Raw genomic sequence first — 22,840 nt, forward strand, 5'->3', positions numbered from 1 at the left:
TTTCAAAAGACAAGTTGAGCATTTGCAAGTAAAACACAAGTAACTGATGCATCTTTCAGCTCCCCAGTATCAGTATTCAAAATTATTGTGCTTATGTTGACCCTCATGTCCAGACTAACAGTCTTAAACACTTAGGATAGAGTCTGGACAAAACCCCCACAATAAGTAAATAACAGTTGCTAAGAAATTAAAAACAGTATACTTCATGGTCTTCCCAAATCTGCCAAACATGACCACTGTCAGGCACTGTTATTGCCTCAGGCAGGCTGAGGGAAGCTGTTGTTTTGATATCCACTGAATAATACACAATTTCTAACCTTCACATCTGAAAAAACGTCCTTCGAGAAAACTGTTATGTGGATTGTGCTAACAGTCTCTTTGATCATGAACGCTGTTTGCCACAAGCAATGATTAAATATAGCCATGCATGGATATTATGCTGTTCCTGTTCCTTTGAATTGCATCAAGCAACTGTCTGTCTGCAAGTACCAGCTTTAGCCAAGAGTTTCTTGTTCATTTATTTCATCAATATATGATTTCTCACTGAGGACTGAATTCAACAAAACATTGATAAGTTTGCTTGCTTCTAAGCATACAGAAAGCTATGTTCCTATTTATCAGTACGTGCTTCATGTAAATAGAATATCAAAACTGTGGGAAGTGCTTCATGTAAATAGAATATCAAAACTGTGGGAAGGCTTTGCTGAAAACTTGCAGGAAATTACACTTTAAGCATGCATAGAACTTTTGCTAAATTAGAACAGATCTGATCTAATTTATAAATAGTCGAACATAAATATTGAAAAAATGCTACATGAAAGGAATCTTGTGTTATTCAGAACCCTTTTTTCCCCCCTTCTAAATAAAAAAGCTGCTGAGGAATGTACACTGACTTCAGTGTTAGATGGAAGGTGACACTCTTTCTGTGGTTCACATGTCAAGAATTCCAACTATAGAGCTGTCATATCCTTTTTAATGTTTATTTTTATTTTTCTAGTTTTTTGGGAGGATGTGTTTTGGATTTTGGGGGGAGAGTTGTTTATTTTACAAATTTTTTAAGTTTTAGTCAGAAGATATGAGGGTTATTATTTATGAATGTTTTACATGCAATCTCTGCGTTTTGCAAGTGCCTTCTCATCTCTGAGCTTCAGCTCCATGAGCAATTCCAACTACATTTTGTCCTCATTTAATGAAAATCTGTGGGATGGATGTAGAGATACCCTTTAAAATTCTTACTTACAAATCACAGATGTAGATGTTCTTCCATCTTGTGTTCATGTATATGTTTGCTACTGAGTTCAGATCTAAAATTGTCTGTTCACTCCAAGTAAAAATGATCATCATAAGGATGAAATGAAAACAATGCTGAAATAACTGTCTTTCTGGGAGGTTTTAAGTCTTTTTACTGGACTGTGTTTTCCTAATTATTTTATTTTGGTAGGGGTGCTTGGGTTGGGGAGGGAAGCTCAGATGAACCCCAGTGCTGCCTATACCTTCACTAATAATGAGCAATTCTCCCTATTTTAGTGCAAGTTCTGTACCTTGTCCTTCTTGATTACTACTGCCAGAATGATTCAGGGGATGAATAAGGTATTTTAAAAGAGCAAGCGAAAACACCTTTTATTTGTGAGGCGAAACATCCTGAAAGAGGGATTCAGCAGCCTTTGGAGTGTGCTGTGTTGAAGGTGTGCTTACTGCAGGAGTGAGGCAACAGAAGAGGGGAGAGGGATAAACTGAGCCATGAAACGATGAACAAGTAAACGAGGCTGGAAACCCATCTTTCTGAAATGAAGACGGGAGCTTACAAGAATGTCTGGTACCATCAGAAGCATGAGGTTCTGGCAGAACATCCCAACAGGAACAGTAAGGGGAAAGCCAGTTCATTTTCAGATGATTTAGGGTGGCCAGTAATTTGGTCAGAACTGATTGATGGCTGAAAATTACACCTTGAGGGGGTATTAAACTAAGATTTGAGAGTTATGGCTAAGTAGCATTAGAAGGATCTATCATTTATAAGACATGACACTGAAAACATACTCTGTTCGTTGGTTTTGCAATGGTGTACTTCCATTTCATTTTGCATCCTAAGTTATTAGAAGTGTTTCAGTGTCCTTCAGATGTAATTGTGTTTTAGTTATGTACTCAGTTGCATTGAGAATGGTGGTTTGAGCCTGCAATGACAGCTGGATGAAGTGACTGAATTTTTAAGTAGAAAAAGAATCCAAATATCCCCTTTAAATGTTTGTAATAGTAGTGACCAGGAAGTCCTTTCTTCGACTTTGGATTACGATTTTAATTTCAGTGTTTCGAAACATTTGTGTTCTGTATAATGCAGTTTCTTAAGCTGTTCATCTGAAGGATGTAACTTCATTCTTTTCAGAGTGCTGCAATGTACAGAGAGGTGATTGGGAGCAGAAAGCAGAATTTCTGTTGTGTGAATCAGTTCTTATTGCTAACATCTTTATATGCACAAGAAAAATACTGTCATTTTGGAAATGAATAGCAAAAGATCACACTAGGGTTTTTTTGTGGGGTTTTTTGGTGGGGTGTTTTTTTGGCTTTATGCAGGTTGCGTACTTCATAGTAAAATAAAATTACGAGTGTCTGTTCTGTTCGCACTTGTGCTACATGAATTTCAGCAACTTGGAAAAAATTCACTTTGTATTCAGCTTGCATAAATGCAGCTACTGAGTAAGATTTCGAGCAGTAAGGCTTCTAATGGGTTCATTACGTGTAGGTGTACAGGAGAGTATTCCAACCGTCTGGCAATTTACTATACCTCAGTTACAAGAAGTCAAGGAACAGGTTGATGTTGCTGATATTCTTATGTTACTTGATTTAATCAGGATGGGTATTGTGAGTGGGTCAGAAAATTCTGAATGTTATTTGATATGCAAAACAATACAAAGTGCAATTGATGTTGACATTGCAGTGCTGCAAATTTAGAAACAAAGTAGCTAAGGTATTTTCTATAATCTTGGTTTATATGCTTGGCTTTTCATCTTGTGTTTGCTCCCCGAGTCCTGCCTTTTTAATGCCTCTGAGTCATGCATTCTTCCATTTTGTACATGTTTATCTGAATTTTTGCAAGGCACACAGCAAGGATTTTGTTAACAGATCATTGTTACTCACCTGATTAGATTGCTGTCTTGCTTTAGCCTTGAATCAAAGTTCCTCCTTATTCAGTGCTGACAAACATTAGTGTTTCTTCCTTGCTGTGTAGATTTTTGCTTCATATTTCCTCCTTCAGACTACTGATGCATATTTAATAGGAACAAGATTAGTCTTAATACAAAAGCCTGTGGTGAAGTATATCAGATCAAAGTTCTGAAATAGTGAATGGATGAGTATGATTTTGTTCCTAATTAAAACAATTAGTTCTACATGTGACTTTTCAATGAAAATTTAATGTGTGAGCTCTTGTATGAATTTGATTTCATTATGCTAACATATTTACTATGCTAGAGTAGAAGTTGAGTCAGTATTTCCATTATAAGATCATATTTTGCAACTGTAAAATTAGTTTTGTACTCTTTAGGGAGTTATAATCATCTGACTATAAAAATTCATTTAGGGCAGAAACTTGGCATGTAAGGTTTCAACAGCATACATCTTGGGGAAAAAAGAAAATGTAATTTTAGGATACAATGTATTTGTTGATGGATTAGAGTTATGAGGGCAGAGAATAATGTTAACTTAAATGCATGCTTTCATTTAGAACCCAATTTCCAAAATATTTTATTAAGAAAATTCTAAACAAACAGAACAGAGAATACTTTTCTTGTGTCACTGGTGCTTCATCTAGACCAATTGAGAAATGGTGGGTAGGGGGGTGATGGGAAAGGGGAGACAAATACTTCTTAGTTGCGTATGAGTTTTTCTTCTGTTATAATTCAGCCAGCTCAAAAGCATCTATTTCTTTTCGTGTTTCTATTGAATGTATATATTTTGACATGATGTTAAGATTTTAACACAGGATAGTTGATAAAGGTTGTCAGTGACAAGCATTTGTAAATATTTTCAAAAACTGAGGCATAAACCACTATCTTCTCTCATAATATTTTTCTTAAGAAGATATCAGAGGCCATTACTTTTCCTATGGTTGTATTTCCTGTTTTATACCACATTTTTTTAACAGGAAATTTTAATTTGAATGTAGGATTTATTTTTTTTTTTTAATTGATCCTCTTATGTAGGTAGGAGGTAATGTTACCCCTTCAGTTCCTTATCAGGCCCTGAATTAGGATGGTATTTCAACAACAATTTCAGGAATACAGGCAAAAAGGTACTTGGGTACTTAACTTGCCTTACTAATTCTTAAATTACTTTTGTATGATGTGAAACAGTTCTGGAAATAAGGCATACCTTGAAAACTTGTGCTAAAAAATTAAATGCTAATACTTGAATATTTTTCATATCAGCTGCTAGCAATAAACTTTTCACATTGCCACCTCAAGCAGCTAGTGCTTTCTTGTGTGTTTTAACAGGCATGTAATGACGTTTAGAAGGTGGACAGTTTGGGTATGGATAGTTTACTTTGTGTGTTTCTGAGCTACAGCTCAGATCAGAAATTATATCCATATGATTTCTGTTTGGTATCTCATGTTGTACTAGGACTGGACAGTTATTAAAGTGGTCAACAACCACACTTTCACTGAAGCACTCGTCATAATCTTTTCTATCCCCAAACCCAGGTTCTCTGTCCCTTCACCCCCTTAACATACATCTTGCCTCTATAACTCTGCCCCTCCCTTCTCTCCTCCCCTAGAGATGCTGCCCTGGGCATTGCCTGCACTTCTGCAGTTGCTGGGTTGTATGCATTACAGCAGACAGGTGAACTAGGAGCAACTGCAGGACAAGGTGGGGATAGCCCGTGTCTATTACCGTCTGGGACTAACATCCTCTGTGTCCTGGGCACCTGAAGACCATGCTTTCAGAAAAAAATCTGGACTGCCAGCAATTGAGGTGTGCTTCAACTGCTTGAGGACTTCATGTGGTTTCACATGCTCTGATCTGGTTAGACTGTTCAAAGTTACAGATAAAATCTCTATAATTTCCAAATTCGGAAATAACTTGTGTCATAGGTGAATTTAAATTGCTTGCAGATGCCAGATGTATCCTTCTACTTCAAACAAATCCATTCTTTCCTGGAGCTCATGCAAATAATGACTTATTAAGCCTTGTTATGCTACATCACTGTGGTGGTAATCTTTGCTTCAGTGTTTTGAAACCCAAACTCAACAGATGTTTCCTGCATGTGTGCATTAAATTATCTGTTCTTACTCTCTATGTATTATATGAATTAATGATTCATTAGACTTATGTTTTCTGGATCTTTACTGCATGGAAATTTTTCAGCTTCTCTTGCTATTTATACCAATATTATTCTCTGGAGTACTTCATGTCTGACCCCAGTCCGTGGTTAGAGTATTTATATGCTTTTTCTGTGCAAATCCCTGGAATGCTCTCAGTAAATATCTCCTGCCCTTAAAGAAAATCAGTAATTCAGAACTGTTGGCAGTGTCCCCCTAAGGAAAGTGTATGACACGGGCAGGCAACCCATATCCTAGTAACTTCATATGCTGTAAAGGTGCCTCAGCCATGAAGACTTAAATTAATGGGTTTACTTTACAAGATTTTAAAAATGTATTTTATTGTAATTCCATTTCCTGTACCTTTTTCCATCTATTGTAGGTGGGATCGTAAACCTGAAGGGGAGAATTACATTCATTAATGTCACACAGCCTGTCATTAGAAGAGTCGGGAATGCAATTAACGTTTCTTTAAAATAAATAAAAAAGGAAGAAAGTACAACACCACAAACTTGCCACATTAGTACTTACTGTAATGCTTTATGTATTTGTCTTTACAGGTGACTGTTACAACTATTGGCTATGGAGATAAAGTGCCTCAGACTTGGATAGGAAAGACCATTGCATCTTGTTTTTCAGTATTTGCAATTTCATTTTTTGCACTACCTGCGGTAGGTTATCTTGTGCTTTTGCTGGCAATTTGGTGTTGATTTATTAGTTGTCAGAGGAAATTTCGTTACTGTTATATAGTGTTTATTTTATGCATCACTAGATTTGGTATATACTTGAGAAAGAGATGCTTAATTCAAATTACTTTTTCTGCCCATCCCAGAAGTGAAAGATGTGGAAATTATTTCTCATGCTAATGAGAAATTGGGATTGAGTGGGCCCTACAGTGGGATTGAGTGTGCCCTCAGCAAGTTTGCTGATGACACCAAGCTGTGTGGATTGGTTGATATGCTGGAGGAAAGGAATGCCATCTAGAGGGACCTCGATGTGCTTGTGAGGTGGGCTGATGCCAACCTCATGAAGTTTAACCATGCCAAGTGCAAGGTCCTACACCTGTGTCGGAGCAATCCCAGGCACAGCTACAGGCTGGGCAGAGAGGAGATTCAGAGCAGCCCTGTGGAGAAGAACTTGGGGGTGCTGGTCGATGAGAAAATGCACATGAGCAGCAGTATGCGCTTGCAGCCCAGAAAGCCAACCGTATCCTGGGCTGCATCAAAGGAGTGTGACCAGCAGGTCGAAGGAGGTGATCCTGCCCCTGTACTCTGCTCTTGTGAGACTTCACCTAGAGTATTGTGTGCAGTTCTGGTGTCAAGATAAAATGGAACATGGAACTGTTGGAACAAGTCCAGAGGAAGGCCACGAGGATGATCTGGGGACTGGAGCACCTCCTGTATGAAGATAGGCTGAGAAAGTTGGGGCTGTTCAGTCTGGAGAAGAGAAGGCTGCATGGAGACCTCATAGCAGCCTTCCAGTATCTGAAGGGGGCATATAGGGATGCTGGGGAGGGACTCTTCATTAGGGACTGTAGTGACAGGACAAGGGGTAATGGGTTAAAACTTAAACAGGGGAATTTTAGATTGGATATAAGGAGGAAATTCTTTCCTGTGAGGGTGGTGAGGCACTGGAATAGGTTCCCCAGGAAGGTTGGTAATGCTCCATCCCTGGCAGTATTCAAGGCCAGGTTGGACGAAGCCTTGGGTGACATGGTTTAGTGTGAGGTGTCCCTGCCCACAGCAGGGGGGGTTGGAACTAGGTATTCTTAAGGTCCTTTCCAACCCTAACTATTCTATGATTCTAATTATTTCTGGACTCAGCGACTTAGTGGTGTTTTGGCTTTTTAAGGCATTCAGTCATAGTTTATTCAACTGATTAAGTTCAGGGTGAACTGCAGAGTTCTCATTCACATCCTTCTTCTAGCAAAGCTGCTGGAGAGGTGTCGCTGTCAGAGAGACAACAATAAATAACCAGGGACACTGATGCAGCTGTTTGTCAGATTAGCATCTGTCCACGGCCAAAGTCCTATTTTCAAAAGTGACCTAGGGCTGAGATTTTAAAGTTGTAATAGCACTTTGCACTGAGAACAATTTCCAAAGTAGTTTCTAACAAGAAATGAGGCATTTGAATATCAAGGGTAAATTCAAAACCGTTGAAACCTGGACTGTGGTTTAAAAACTGAAATGTTCAGTGCCAAGGCTAGTTAAGGGTTTGGGAGTGGGGTTTCTCTGTGGTGTTTTTTGTGTTCTTGGTTTCTCCGCTTCTGCCACTCCACCCTCCAATTTAGCAATACCCCTGAATTGTGCTGTTAAATTTTTTGCGCAATCTGAATGGTTAAAATGTTCATTTTTCAACAAGCGTTTCACTTCAGTGTCATGAACAATTGTATTTGCAGAGCTTGTGTTGTTGTGGTAGGGAAGTGGTGGGATTAAATACTGGATGGATGAGAAGAATATTTTTATGCCAATGTGGTCACAAAAATTCTTTGCAACATGAACTGATAGCGATTTAAACTTTGTTGGCTTTTTAAAATTGGTCAGTTACTTTAGAGGCACACAACCTTTTGCAGAGGAGTGTAATTAAGTGTAAATTTTTAGACTTCTCAGCATAAGTTTGCCTTTAAAGCATATTCTTTCCCCCTCCTCATTATAATCTCTATCACATTTATTCCTTGTCTAGAAGAGAGATCTGGTAAATGAAATGATATGTAAGAAAAATGCTTAAAGATCCCATTTTGACCAAAGAGTTGTGGGGTTTATTTGTGTTTGGTTTTGTTTGGTTGGTTGGTTTAGTTTGTTTTGTTTGATTTTTATTTTTTTCCCCTCAGACTTGAGCGCCAGTAAAGATGTTTTATAAATAAGGTGTAGCAGCCCCACCTTCACAGCGATGCTTTTATGTTTACCCATCAGATTTTCCTAATCATTTATAGAAGTGAAACTACAACAGACACCCTTTTATCAATGTGATATTGTTACTGAATTAAATTGTTCTTGTGAGTAGGCCCAAAGGGAAATACAGGGTTTGAAGCTCTAGCAGTAAATAGTTGATAGGGGGTAATTATTGCACGCTGCCTTATTGCCCTTTTAAATACAAGGAGCTGGCTGAAGTAATTGTTGTGGCCAAACACAACTAGCATGGGTTCTTGATTTAGCAAAGATCCTTCATTTCCCAAACAAGTGATCTTAGAGAAACATTAGCTCTTTGATCTTTACTAAATAAACATAATAGGAAGGGCCTTTCCTGTTCCTTTCAAAACACTTGAGTAATACAGTTCTTAGAGGTTGAGCCAAGATCACTGTCTGCTCTGACACCTTGACTACCATATGTAAAGAATGAATTATGCTTTTGTTAGGTAGGTGTAGTCATGTAAGCTGATTTATAGAAGATCTTATTTTTATCTGTTTTATTAAACCTCTGTTAACTATGTCTATAGCTATGCAAACGACTATATAAATGACTTGCACTACACTCAATTTTGGACTTAATATTTGTACTGTGTTTGGAGGGTATTTTGGGTTGTACACTATCCAGTGCCATTAGTCCATGTCCCTTGTCCTGAGAGTGAATTAGATAGCCTTGTGTTGAACTCACTGAAGTCCTGACCATTATTTTATATTTCTTTCCCTCATCTTTGTCCTCTTCTCTCAGCACAGCTTAGCACGGAAATAGAAATTACCACACTACAGTTAAAAGGTCTTTCTTGTGACCTGAACCATGCCATGCCAAAGCTTTATTTTTCATAAAAATGAAGTTAGGCACATCAGTTAATATTTCTTCTTATTCTTTCATTCCCCTGGACAATCATTTGTAAGGCTTTTAGAGGGTATGAAGTATCATTTCTGCTCACTCTTTAGTATTTGAGTCCAGTTGACTTAAATAGGCTTTGGATCAGGGCATGACAGCATTCATAGTTTGTTTCAACAAGTAATACTAACTCAGTCTAAAAATTTAACAGCATTAAGTCATTTCCTTTAAATAATGATTTGGGTTTTATGATGCTGAATAGAAGTTTATTAATGCAACATAATTTGGTAAGATTTTCTTATTCTCCCCTTCCCTTGAAAAAAAATTAGATCTGTGTTTTCTTTCTTCCCACAGGGAATTCTTGGTTCAGGCTTTGCCCTAAAGGTACAACAGAAACAAAGACAGAAGCATTTCAACCGTCAAATTCCAGCTGCTGCCTCTCTCATACAGGTACTGACTTCTTGCATTTTGATTAGTATAATTTATTTCCATTTATAGTTGTTTGGGTGGTTTTTTTTGTGGTTTTTTTTTTTTTTTTTTTTTGTTTTTTTCCTAAACTTTTGGCAGTATTTTCATGCCTGATTCCCACTAGAAATTGAACAGGAGTTACAGATGCAAGTCTTTTAAACGGTTTTGGAAATCCCACCTTTAATGTGAACTATAGAGCAGAAAAATTCACTCCCAAATCGGTGCAAACTGTTTAATTCAGGTGTTTAAAATCTAAACTGAAGCCTATCTTGTAGTTATTCCACAATTTACCTGGAGAAAATGTTATGGAAATACTATGCTTGCAGTAGTGAAAAACAGAGGAGGCTTCACATGAATTTGTACTTTTAAAAAATACGTCATTCTGTATAAAAAGTCAGATAATCTTCATTTTCCATGGGACAAATAAATTCTTAAAAATATCAAATTTAGGACAATTAAGTCAGAATGTTAAATGAGAAGATCTTGTCTGAACTTTTCAGCTCCAGGGTATGTGGCTGGGAACAACTGGAGTTCAGCAAAATCAGTCTTTTCTTGTAGGATACAAGCAGAAAAATTTTGATCCCCTCTGTTGAAAATACAGTTGCATCAGAAAGGTCAATGAGATTTTATCCTTTACTTCAGTGGAGCCAGCAATTCACCCTGGGGAAGTATTAATATTGTTTCATTCTATGTTTTCTCAGATTTTCCTCCCTTACTCAGTATCTGCCTGTAGCTTTAGAAGCACAGGGATCAAATTTAGAAGAAATTTAGATGTGCATCTAAGCCACATCATTTTTGCTTCCTATTTCTCTAGCTTCATGAGTGAATGTGGATTTCTAGGTCAGGCTCTTTATGGAAACAGTAGCTAACTGTAAAGTTTATGCCTGAAACTAAACAGTCCCCGAGTTAATGTGAAAAAGGTTTAAATTTAGGGTTCTGGTTGTAGGCAGAAATTAGCCAGGAATTTTCAGACACAGTGTGTTTCGTTTGGATTGCATGATCAGAAAAAGGTATGGGTTTGCAAATAGTAATTTTTTAGTGTTCCCACTGATTCTTTTGGGAAATGAACCCCAAATTATGGGAAGCCAGAGACTTCATATCCAGAGTGTTGTACTTGGCTCCATCAGAAAAGTTGAGAAGGAGTGGAGGATAGACAGTGAGTTGCTGACTACCTGTTCTCAACAGTGGTAATTATGATTTACTAATAGTCTCAGACTTCTAAAGACCCAATTTAATAAGTGCTCTACAAATAACTTACAAAAAGATTATTTTTAAGCCAAAAGTTTTATGAAGTAAGTACATGAAGTAAGCAGCTGAAATGAGTGATACATTTTTATTTTTTTTCCCTGTATTCCTTCTGTTTTTCTTCTGGAGGACAGTTGTTTCTTTAGTATATTATTAACCATGATGGGAATTACATGGTGACTATCTGATCCTTTACTTTCCAACTGCTTCTGTTTTCCTCTGTCATTCTGCCTTGCTCTGTTTTTTTTCATCTTGGGTTTTCTGGACTTTGCCACTTTAAATTTGTGCCCCTTTAAATTTGTGTATGGTTATATGTCCTTTTTTTCATATAGTGTGTGATTATTAACCAACTCCGATATGCTTACACATTTAAGAGAGAATGCAGTCATGTTTTGTCCCTGATTGGTCTTGTTTCCCTGTGCTGTTTTTCTTCCTTTTTGTCTTAGAACATAGTACTTTAATCATTAGTGGTTGACAGAAGGGACAATTGATTTGGGGTTTTAGCTCCTGGTTAACCATTACTGATCTTCCCTCATGCTTTCAATCTTATTTCTTTGTATGAATATAGCCCTACTGACCATGTCACGATGGCTTTTTTCTGACAGTGTTCTGTGAGTCAGGGAAGAGTAATTTTTGTTTTCTGAGTAGAAGCCTGAAATATAGGATGCTATAGGCAAAATGCTCAAAGTCAGACAGGGAAACTTGGGCTGTGCAAGAAATTCAACCCCAATCTTTTGGGTGCAGTCTGGAATTCTCTCTTGTTACTTGTTGCTAATGTGAGCAAAAGTTGCACTTGAAAAGACTGATGTTCCCTTCTGGTTTGCCCAGTTCAAACTATGTGGTTTCTGTTTACTAAATAAAGATTCTAAACTACACTGAGCTCATGTTTCCAGTGGGGAAATTCAAGAATACTATTAAATAAAAATGACTAACATGCTACTTGGAAGTTACTTTGTAGTCAGATAGCTACAAATCTGATTGTATTCATTGTTTTGTTGCTTAAAATATTTGTTCTAGACTGCATGGCGATGCTACGCAGCAGAAAACCCAGACTCTTCTACATGGAAAATATATATTAGAAAACCAGCCAGAAACTATCATTTGCTGTCACCCAGTCCAAAACCGAAGAAATCAGTGATGGTACCAGTAACTAACATTTCCTATTATAGTATTTTAAAACTTCTTAATTAGCTTGAATTTATTTACTTTCTAGAGGATATGTTGTGTTTGTGTTACAGATTATTAGTTGATTTCAAAGTTTTATTTTCTTTTCAGTTTTGAGATTTTCAGTATACAAGCATTTTAAACTGTAACTTAATTTCCTTCAGTTCTCAAGGTTGACTTTTTTAATGGATCTGCGGTTTGGAAAAGAGCAATAATGACCTAACTCAAGCACATCAATCAGTAACTTATTGTTGCTACTGTTTCCAAAACAGTAACTCTCAATTGGTTAAAAGAAAAACAAAACGAAACAAAACAAACAGTAAAACAAACAAACCCCAAAACAACAAAACCACCAACAAAAAACCCCAAACCAACAACGAAAAAATTCCAACCCCAAAACCACAGAACAACAAAAAAACCCCAACTGCTGCTTCTCTTGATTATTGATTTTGTGGCTTTCTAAGCTTTTATGGTAAAGACTTCTTGTGCCTATGTAAGATAATATTTTTGTATAAACTGATTCCATAATTCAAGACCTATTTTTTATTTTTGTTTAAAGAACAGCAACAAAATGCATTTTTCAGAATCTTTAGATTATGTAATACTTCATCCTCACTATTGTAAGATTACTGCAGAGTAGTCTCAGGTTTGAAGGAGAGGATGGTGTGCAAAAATCTTCCCTAGAAACCCAGGCTCGTCTAAGCTCAGTAGCAATATATCCCTTTGCTTTTTGTTGAAAGTATGATTTATTGCACCCATAAAATGGTAAAGGTATACTAGAATAATTTGATTCAGATAAACTGTCACAGAGGTAGCAGATTTTTTTTTCTGCAGGCAAGGGATTTGCTAATGATAATGTGCAGAACTCTGATGATTAGCCAGTTTTGGTGGGATGGGGTCAATCTTGCTGAGAAGTGTGTGGTATACCATCATGAAAATGCAATTCATCAGGCACTCTTTTGTCTGGTTACAGTTCACTGGGGACTGCGATATTATTGAAGATATTGCTGAAGAGACATCTAAATTTGTCTTGGCTTGGGTAATCTAGTTTATGTGTGTTTTTAGGTTAAAAGGAAGAAATTTAAATTAGACAAAGACAATGGGCCTTCTTCTCCAGATAGGACACTAACTGTTCCACACATAACTTATGACCACGTGACGGAGGACAGGAAACCTGATTTCAGTTTTGAAGCATATGAAAATTCTGGTAAGAATGTCCATTATAAAATGTCAGTACCTGTAATGCCTTTTATTAGTGATTTACACAGAGGTTCTCTTTAATTTCTGGAGGAGAAAGAATGAGGACAGAATACACTCATAATTCTAAAGCACAAGCACTTTTATTTTGGACTTTGGTTGCTATCTTGTCTGGATAAGATTCAGCCATTCCTTTAATGAGCATACTCGACTGCAGACAAACTAAGATTGTCATTTTTACTTGCTAGAAGAGCTCCTGTCTCTAAGGCTGGTGCATACATTCACCAATTCTGCAGTTGTCTGAAACTACAGGGATTAGCTGACAGCTTTTCCACATGAAATTTACTGAGATGTGTTACTGTTGTGCTTGTACTTCAACCAGAAAGGATTGACATGTCTTGGCTGCACTGAACAGTCTGCTACATGAAACCATCATGTGCTCCTGCCACCTGCTCAGTGGAGTAGGCTGTGAATCAAATTTTGAAGTTAGATGTACTTAGGATAAATGTGGATCCACCTATATTAACTGACAACTGTACAAAATGGTATAGTATTAGGGAAACGAAGAAAGAGCTCTGATAGTCACCTTTCAGTTAATGGCTTAGTTATAGTTAATTTAGCTGTGATGAACTTCCAAAATAACTGAATTTGCAATGTGGCTTTTTTACAAACGTACCTTTATTAGAAGTTCTACTATGTATTGCTTAAATGTTGGCAACAAGAATGAGCTTTAATTTTTAGGGTGTGTTTTATTGGTACCTTAAGTACTTATTTTTTTCTCCTCAAAATTTTAGCTGACCTGATTAAGCTTAATGGCCTTTAAAATAAGATAGCAATGGGGGCTGGCACCAGGCATATTTTAATTCAACCAGAAAGTCTCATCTTCAATATTCTTTTTCCATATGCTTCTGTCTTGTCATGTTTTGTAACACCAATGCTTCTCCACTCTTTCTCGGCCTCTGTTTAGGAATGATTGTTAATTGCATCTATTGGTAGAAATGACATAGGTGTTAAAAGGTGGACAAGTACTAAGTTTAGTCTGTTTCTCAGACTTTCACTACAGATATCTTCCTTCAAAACAATCCAATCAATGAATTGTACAACTGCTTAGGTTTGTAGAGTTCCACCTTTTATCACTAAGTTTCTAAGTTGATTAAAGGACAATATGATTTGCAGGCGGCCTACTATTTTCACTTCAAAAATCAGCTATATAACTTTCAATTAAAGGATTTTCTCTAATTTCTTCTGACACTTATCTTTTTTCTTTTTCATCTGTATTCTGCTCTCTCTAAATGTTTACAAGTATACAGGACAAACAGGAATGTTAAAATTGCTTGGTAAGTTGAGGAAAATAATTTTATCTGTGGCATGCCAGCTTATAACAATGTCATGTTTGCTGTGCTTTTCATGTGTGTCTAGTGTCATAGAGTTGCAGAAATCTTCTGCAGCCAAGGAGATCTAGACAGCCAAAAATGTACATTCTCACATTTGTTATTACAATTGCACCCACAGTTCCATTACAAAGAGAAAAGTGAACACTCATTTACATAAGTAGATGATCTGTTTCTTTCCTTTTTTTATTAAGAAAAGTTGCTTATAACCAATAGAAAAAGATAATCTACATATAAATAAATTATAATTCACCCAGTAGTTAAATTATCTGAGAATATAGCTGAGAATAAATTTCTAAGCAAATAGATTGGGATGGAAAAATTTCCAGATTTAACCTCCAATATTGTGCATTCTGGAGTGCACACATCTGTTCCTATAAAAATGTGCTGTAGCTATTTGTGAACAGATGGGGACCCATAAATTAAATAATTTATTTTACTGTTTGTCTGGGTTCTGGGATCATTTAAGCAGCCATATAGTCCTGTGACGTTTCTAATGTGCTTGCTTAGGCACTTTCTTAACAATTGAGTGTTCCCCAAAGACTCTAGGATTAGAGCTAGGTCTGGGCAAAACCCCTCTGATTTAGTGAGAGTGCTGTGAGCCACCTGTAAGTTGTCTTAGTTGTCATCCATTAAAGACAATGGAGGCTTCTTTTCAGCAATAGAATGCAAGGATGCTCAGTCTTGGATTAAATCATCTGAAAATACAAGGTTCAGTTTTTGTCCTCAGACGCAATCAGGGTGGTAAAACAGCAGAAAACTAACTGAATCTCCTTGACTACCCCTGACCAAATCTTGATTTGTCAATTTTCCTGTTCCACTTTCCTCCTGTATTTTAAGTGGTGCATCTCCATTGGGGATCAAGCTCAGAAGAGCAGCAAGAGCTGCTGAAGCCACCTGTTTTATATGAATAAGAAATTATTTCATCTGAGGGAAATATCAGAGGATCTTTGCCAGCCACCATAGGTTCAGCTTCGATTCCCTAGCCAGGCAGCATGAGCATAGTGGACCTGAGAGGGTTACCTAACACTGTTCTCACAGTGACTTCAAGAAATATTGCCCAGTGTGTGAGTCCGAAGACATTTCTTAATGGAATAGTTATTAAAAGGATAATGCTATTCAAAAGAACTAAGCATAGCATGAATGTTACGTTTTGCTGAGTCTCTTTCTCATCATTGACTCCTCTTTCTTGCCTGAAACCTTTCCCCAAGAAATTCAGCTTGAGGCAGTCACTTGGCTTAGATGGTTCAAGTGGGCAGCTTCAAATGGTCTCTATGGGATGCATCAGGCAGCTCAAAACATGGAGTGGCAGTACTGGTCTTGCCACCTGGTAGCACCGAAATCCGACTAGAAGCTGGCTACACGATGAATGGTATGAACCAGAGCAAGAGGGGTATGACCTCCTTCCCCTCTACTCAGCCCTGGTGAGACCTCATCTGGAATATTGTGTCCAGTTCTGGGCCCCTCAGTTTAAGAAGGACAGGGACCTGCTGGAGAGAGTCCAGCGCAGGGCAACTAAGATGATTAAGGGAGTGGAGCATCTCCCTTATGAGGAAAGACTGAGGGAGCTGGGTCTCTATAGTTCAGAGAAGAGGAGACTGAGGGGTGACCTTCTTAGTGTATATAAATATATAAAGGGGGAGTGTCACGAGGATGGAGCCAGGCTCTTCTCAGTGGCAAACAATGATAGGACAAGGGGAAATGGGTACAAACTGGAACACAAGAGGTTCCACTTAAACTTGAGAAGAAACTTCTTCTCAGTGAGGGTGACAGAACACTGGAACAGGCTGCCCAGGGAGGTTGTGGAGTCTCCTTCTCTGGAGACATTCAAAACCCGCCTGGACATGTTCCTGTGTAACCTTATCTAGGTGTTCCTGCTCCGGCAGGGGGATTGGACTAGATGATCTTTTGAGGTCCCTTCCAATCTCTAACATACTGTGATACTGTGATACTGTGACCTGTAGAAGGTTGTACACTTTGGAAAGGGAGATGCTAGAGGAAACACTAAAGTCAAGAAGGAAGGGACAAACATATAGATTACCTTTCTGAAAATGCAACTTGCATGTAGGGAGAAATATCCTGCAGCAGGTGACACTGTCATGAAGAATGGGTTGACTCCCCTGGTGGCGATTTCGTGTTCTGCTAAGGTGTAATGCACACTAAAAGAGTTTCATACAAACTCTTTTCCATAGTATTTTTTTATTTTGTGTTTAAAGATGTCAGGTAAGCATACTATATTTTAGTCATGTCTGCATCTCCTCAGCTGCCTGCCTGGAGCTTTTTTGTCCCCCCACCCCTCCACCTCTATTTTATGTGCGTCTTTACTCTAACTTAGATTGTCAGCGTTCCTGGCCATCCTTTTCCGCAGACCAGCAGTCTTCCAGTGCTCCTTCCTCTCCAGGTAAAGCTCATAATATTTCATTGCTCTGTCACCTTTGTTAATTACTAAATCCTTGCAATTCTTTGTCTGGAGTTGTCTGATGTGGCACAGAAAATTATATAGATGATTTTTAAAGAAACAAGGCCTGTCAGTAGTATCTTGAGTTTGGAAAGTTGCTCAGGTTGTAAAGTGGAAATGTTTAAATGAAATAAGTCTTCTGTAGAACAGAAGTATTTTCTAAATGCACTAATTGAAACTCAGATTTTCCATGAAAAGTGCTGTAAAGTGTTTAAATTTATTGTCTGTGCTTGCAAAAAAAGAAGTGTAAAATATTTTCTGTCCTACCAGCCAAATATGCCACTACTAGAAAAGCATATGCATACATGTCATATTGTATATAAAATTGTTGTGTTGGTAGTATAGAAAACCCATCAGTAATTTCTTGTTATTGTGTTTATAATCTTTCAGTCAAGGTTCATAGAATCATCGAATAGTTTGGGTTGGAAGGGACCTTTTAAAGGTCATCTAGTCCAACCCTCCTGCAATCAGCAGGGACAACTCAGGTTTCTCAGAGCCCTGTCTGATCTCACCTTGAATGTTTCTGAAGGTTCAGAATTTCTGTTCTAAAGCAGGGGTTCTTACTGTGGGGAGTGTATTTTCTGCCATTTCAAAGTAGGACTTGGCTCAACATTATCACATGGATAGTTGTGCCTGTTACCATTGCTGCTGCTGCTATCCATCAGAAATTGAAAAATAAAGCTTGGAGACCCCTGAATTATAGTAAATATCCCTTGCGACAGCTGTTTCCTGTTTTATATTCACTGATTATTACGCATTGAAAATTAGTTCCTAAAGCTTCATTTTTTTGTTCCTTTAGCCTGCTTATTTAGAAATCTAGTGTCATGTCTTTTTTTTTTTTAAACACTGTTCTGTGAGAGACACCTCCAAATTCCAGTATCTATGAATTAATTTTTATAAATTAAAAAAATATGCTGTGACAGCATGTGCTCCCTGGTGCTCTGCTTCAGCCTTGTCTCGAGGCACTTTGTGACAGGGGGCTCTGATTTATGCCATGGTCTTTCCTTGGTCCCTCGTTTGTCTAAGCAGGTGGCATGGTTGTGATTTGGAGTGGTTCCTCCTTCGTGTTGGAAGCAGCAACATAGATTTAAGAATGACAGCATAAAGAGCAGAGTGCTGTACTGGTCAGCAAAACAGACTGATCATAGTTACATTCTTGTTAGAAATAAAAAGAGGGAGGGAGATACCATGTTTGCCTCATATAAAGCAGCCCTTCAACTCTATTCTCAGGTAACAGCACTTTCAGATAGTCTGAGGTACAGGGTTGGTTTCTTGTTCCTTTTTCATAGTGCCACACCTCCTCTCCCCTCCCATGAAGCTGAAAAGAGGAGTCTTGAATGATCCAAGAATAGCCATTTCTACAAATCCACATGTGTACTGTGTGTATTGCATCTCTCATAAGCCGTTTAGTGAGTGTTCAGCAAACACTTCATGTGGTTTTAAGTTCAGCAGTTTTCTGACTTGTCATCAGCAAAACTGAAAAAGCTGTGAGTTCTTCTTGCCCAGAAACTAGGAAAGTTTCATTTTTATCTTGTAAAAATAAAAACAGAAAATTACTTTATTGAAAGCCAAGATGAGTCTGTTTGACAAGACATTTTGCTGCATATCTGAACCAGGAACTGTTTTGGTTGTTTCACAGCCACTGTCTTGGATGAAAGCTACATCAAAGTGGTTAAATAATATGGTATTAAAACTGAAAACAAGAAAGCTAACATTTGCTAAAACTTACTATATAATTCTCATTTTTAAGTGCTGCAAGTGGCTCATGTTTTTAAGAATTTTATCTCTTGTGTCTTGTGTCTCATTTTTTAGTGTGATTTCAGAGGGTTTCCTTTCCTATTACAATTTCTTGGGAGCAGACTTTAGTATTGTAATTTTAAATGGCCATGTGTGTGATGATATAACATTTTCTCTTCTGATTATGTGTAAACGTTCAAAACCATTTCTGCTACATGAAGATATCTACTTACTTGAGTAAAATGGTTGCCTTTAAAAAGAAATTTTTTTCCTGATATCCCCACTTCTATTCTTACTAGATTCAGCTGCCTTTAAGTTAACTATTTCTGTGGCATTCCTTTTAGTTTTCATGTTGCATTTGGGCAGGGCATTCCTTACTGTTATAATATAAAGTATTTTGTTTAATACAGTAAATTCATAAATTACAGCACTGTTACAGTGTCAGTGAATGAGCCAACCAGTTAAAGATTTCTGTGGAGGTGTCACAATTTACCAGTGATTTCTACAGAATTTTCCTTGGTTTTTCTTATCCTCTATAGAATTCATATAGAGTACGACTTCATATAGAGAATGAATACATATAGACATGTATAAATACCATACTGATTTATTTATAGTTAAATTTTGTAGTTTCTGTATGTCGTGGTTTAACCCACAGCCAGACAGCTTGTTACCCACTCCCCCCCCTTCTTGCCCTCCCCCTACTCCTGGGGGAACGGAGAGGAGAATCAAAAAGAAATGCAACTCCCACGGCTTGAGATAAGAACAGTTTAGTAACTAAGGTACAATACGAATCACCACTGCTACCACCAACGACAACAATGATAAGAGAAAACAGCAAAGGAAAGGAGTACAATACCACGCGCCGAACCGCCAGTCCGACCCCGCCGACCCCCTCTCCTTCCGGGTTCCCCCCCAGTTCCCCCCTCGGCATGACGTGCTGTGGTATGGAATACCTCTTTGGTCAGTTTGGGTCAGGTGTCCTGTCTCTGCTTCCTCCCGGCCTCCCCTCCTCCCTGGCAGAGCATGAGACTCACAAAGTCCTTGGCCAAACCAAAACACCATTTTTATCAGCTTTGTTCCGAGCCCGAAAGTCAAAACACAGCACTGCACCAGCTACCAAGAAGGAGAAAAAATGACTGCTGCTGCTAAACCCAGGACACTGTAAGAAAAGTTAGAACCATGCTGGAAAATAGCACTTAGGGTTCTTAATGTTAGAGTCTGGAGGAATCCTAGAGCCTGTATTTAAAAATGAAATCTGTAATACTCTGTTTTCCTGGATGCATATTAAGTGTTGGTATACAAGTAACTTTGCCCCTAAAAACTTGCAATATCTGAAGTTTTTTTAAATGGCCTTAATACCTCCTATTGGTGACCTGAGTATCTTGACACCTGCTTCATGTCTGCGCTCAAAGATGAGGCATCCTTGTGCTAAAGTGTGAGAGGGATTGGGAACCAGTAGACCAACTTAGTGTGTGACAGGAGCTGACTGCTCACTGTGAAAATGCCTTAGCTCCTTTGTTGATGTAGGTCTGATTTCTTCATCTGAGCCATAATATTTACACCCAGAACTGGTATTATAAACTAAAACATGAAGTAGAGTTGACGTAAACAGGAACTGGTCCTGTCATTGTCTGGCACTTACGCAGTATTGCTGTAGTGCGGTGGTTCATGGTATGGCTGAGTATTGTACAGTAAGTTTTAATGCATGAAGCTGCCTGTGGTATAGATACTCTACATTGTAGTGTATAAGGAGTATGAACAACAACAACAAAAAAGAAACAAATACTCATTTTAAGCCTTCAGCAGAAGTTGAAATTATTTGGGTGGAAGAGTTAAAGTTTTACTTTTCATGAGCTCTGCAGTATAAACATTTTTTGGTAGCATCTTCTGTTTTCAATATTGTGTTAAAACATACAGTATTGAAGAGATCCAAATGATGCGTAGACCTTTCTTGAACAAACTAATGCTATTGCTTTAACTGTTATCTACATGTTTCCTCACAGTGAAAAAAAGCCCGACTTTTTTAGATGTGAACACAGGACCCTTCATCAGGACCAGCAGTTTTGCCGATGAGCTTGACCTGGAGGGTGAGACACTGTTGACCCCAATAACTCACATCTCACAGTAAGTCAAGGCTATTGAACTGTGCATTAGTTGACTTAGACAAGAGAAGCCAATTCAGGTGGGAGGAGCTGAAATGTGGAGTTGGTAGGGCTATCTCAGATATTTGTGTCAAACTTTTTACCTCAGAGTTGGTGTACACTGTTCTGAGTGCCAGTAAATCTTCGTGTTGCCCTAAAGAAAAGTTCACTTGGCTGTGAGACAAGGCTTTCAGTTTTAGCTAATGGCAGCTAGTGGCTGACAGCCTCAAGATTTTCACATGGAGGCAATGTGTGGGAGTACTTGTCTGTTGAAAATTGTATTACTCCCTCCACCATTTTCCAGTGGAACAGCTGTAAAGTGCAAATTTTAAAATACTACTTGTGTGAAATAAGACTTTTATTTCAACAGCACCTTCTCTAATGGTTAAGTGAGGATCTGCGTTGGAAAATACGATCTATTTTCGTCTTTATTACTGCTCTGGGGCATACAAAACTTATTTGAAATAAGCCTATATATTTTATTCTTTGTTGCTTTCCACATCTTTTATGCTAAAATGTTATCAGTTTCTCAAATTATTCTAAAAAAATAGAGAATTGCAAATGATTTTTATTCAAATGGCTTTAAAAAACATAATTTATGGCATTGCTTAATTCAGACTCCCGACAATTGCTTATTATTTACCATAGTAGATATGTGACAGCACATCCTCTGGCAGAGGAATGAGACAATTCTTTCACCTCCTAGTCTTAGAAATCTGAAGATCTCTTCAGTGAAACCACAAAAGAAAATTCTTGGTATACTTGTATTTCTGAGATGCAAAACATGCAGAAATGCCTGCTGCTAATTTTCAGGCCTTCTTTCTCTCCAGTATAAATAGCAGAGAACCATAAATGTAGTTTTATAACCGCTTTAAAAGGACCTTTTTTTTTTTTTTTTTTTTTAAATTATAGGTTTAGGGGGAGTCTTCCCTGCCCCCAGGCAAAAGGACTTGCATTTTCAGCTGAATCACCTAAACGTAATACAGTTGTAGGCAGAGGATTTAGAGACTTGTATTCTGGAAGATTTCTTAGTGGTGCAAGCAGGAGGAGGAGGAAGTAATAAATTTCCTTAAGCCTGAGACAAGAACAGCAGAGCTGCAAAACCAGATTTAGAAGTTTGTTTTGCATAGTTGTTTTTTTTAAAACTTTAATTTACCGTAACATTTCAGGCTTTCCTTAAGAGAAAGAAGCTTTGGTGCTAGGAGTTTTTAGTATCCTTTCTGGATTTGGGAACAATTTAGTTATTTCTCATTATCACTTCCATTGATGCACTTCAAATAACAAGGTGCTCTATCACTTTAAAGTCCAACTTGTGTAGCTGCTGAGATTTTTTTTCCTATGAACTACTTGTGGAAGACCTTAGGATATAGGTAATGTGCATCAGTTGAAGAACCTTACCATATTAACATCCTAGTCTTTTAGTAACTTGTATGTTTCTCTTTTATTTCCTGAATTTTTAGTTGTAACCTTTGTTGAAATCTCCCTAGATTGCTCTAGGTCATGAGTGATGGGGTGGTACAAATTGTGGCCCCATATATGGCTTGAATTGAGTCTCTGCTAGGGTGGAAGAAAATGAAAGTTGTGTTTCTTTTAAGACTTTGGTTTTAAATTCAAACCTGGATAAATTGGATTAGATGTTAAACTGGATAAAATACTAATTGAAATGTCTCTTTGAAAGCAGTGCATTTTCTTTGTATTCAGTTTATTAAAAGGCCTGAAACAATGCCAGGTCATGGATATAAGGGTTTGGCAAAAAGTTAGAGAAAACCCTACATTTTGTGATGTCAGTTATAGTATTGGCATTGAGGTTGTTTTCCTACTAGACTGTGCATTCTGCTTGCATTTCAGGCAGTTGAAAAGCAAGTTCCTGTTGCGTGTTTCACTGGATAGCCAGGTTGCTGGATGGTGAAGACCAGTCAGTTTTCCTGAATTATTTAGACAAATGTTTTTTCATTCTTCATTTCAAAGTCCTAGGGA

The 22,840-nt window shown here is 37.8% G+C and overlaps 1 protein-coding gene across 5 annotated transcripts in view; it reads left to right on the plus strand.

Moving 5' to 3' along the window:
• Positions 1-22,840, plus strand: part of KCNQ1 (potassium voltage-gated channel subfamily Q member 1) — a 404,325-nt gene that overhangs the window by 137,008 nt on the left and 244,477 nt on the right. For 2 of the 5 annotated variants that reach the window (XM_061342452.1, XM_061342448.1), the window contains exons 7-13: positions 5,873-5,983; positions 9,414-9,509; positions 11,790-11,912; positions 13,002-13,143; positions 14,444-14,470; positions 16,860-16,925; positions 20,726-20,846. In XM_061342452.1, coding sequence (XP_061198436.1) covers positions 5,873-5,983; positions 9,414-9,509; positions 11,790-11,912; positions 13,002-13,143; positions 14,444-14,470; positions 16,860-16,925; positions 20,726-20,846 — 686 coding nt within the window. The remainder of the gene's footprint in view (positions 1-5,872; positions 5,984-9,413; positions 9,510-11,789; positions 11,913-13,001; positions 13,144-14,443; positions 14,471-16,859; positions 16,926-20,725; positions 20,847-22,840) is intronic. The other 3 variants (XM_061342450.1, XM_061342449.1, XM_061342451.1) reach the window with 3 other exon arrangements.

Source organism: Neopsephotus bourkii, unplaced genomic scaffold (genome assembly GCF_033783945.1).
Source record: "Neopsephotus bourkii isolate Nb327-2 ecotype Australia unplaced genomic scaffold, CSIRO-AGI_Nbou_v1 NB_1792, whole genome shotgun sequence".
Classification (NCBI taxonomy): Eukaryota; Metazoa; Chordata; class Aves; order Psittaciformes; family Psittacidae; genus Neopsephotus; species Neopsephotus bourkii.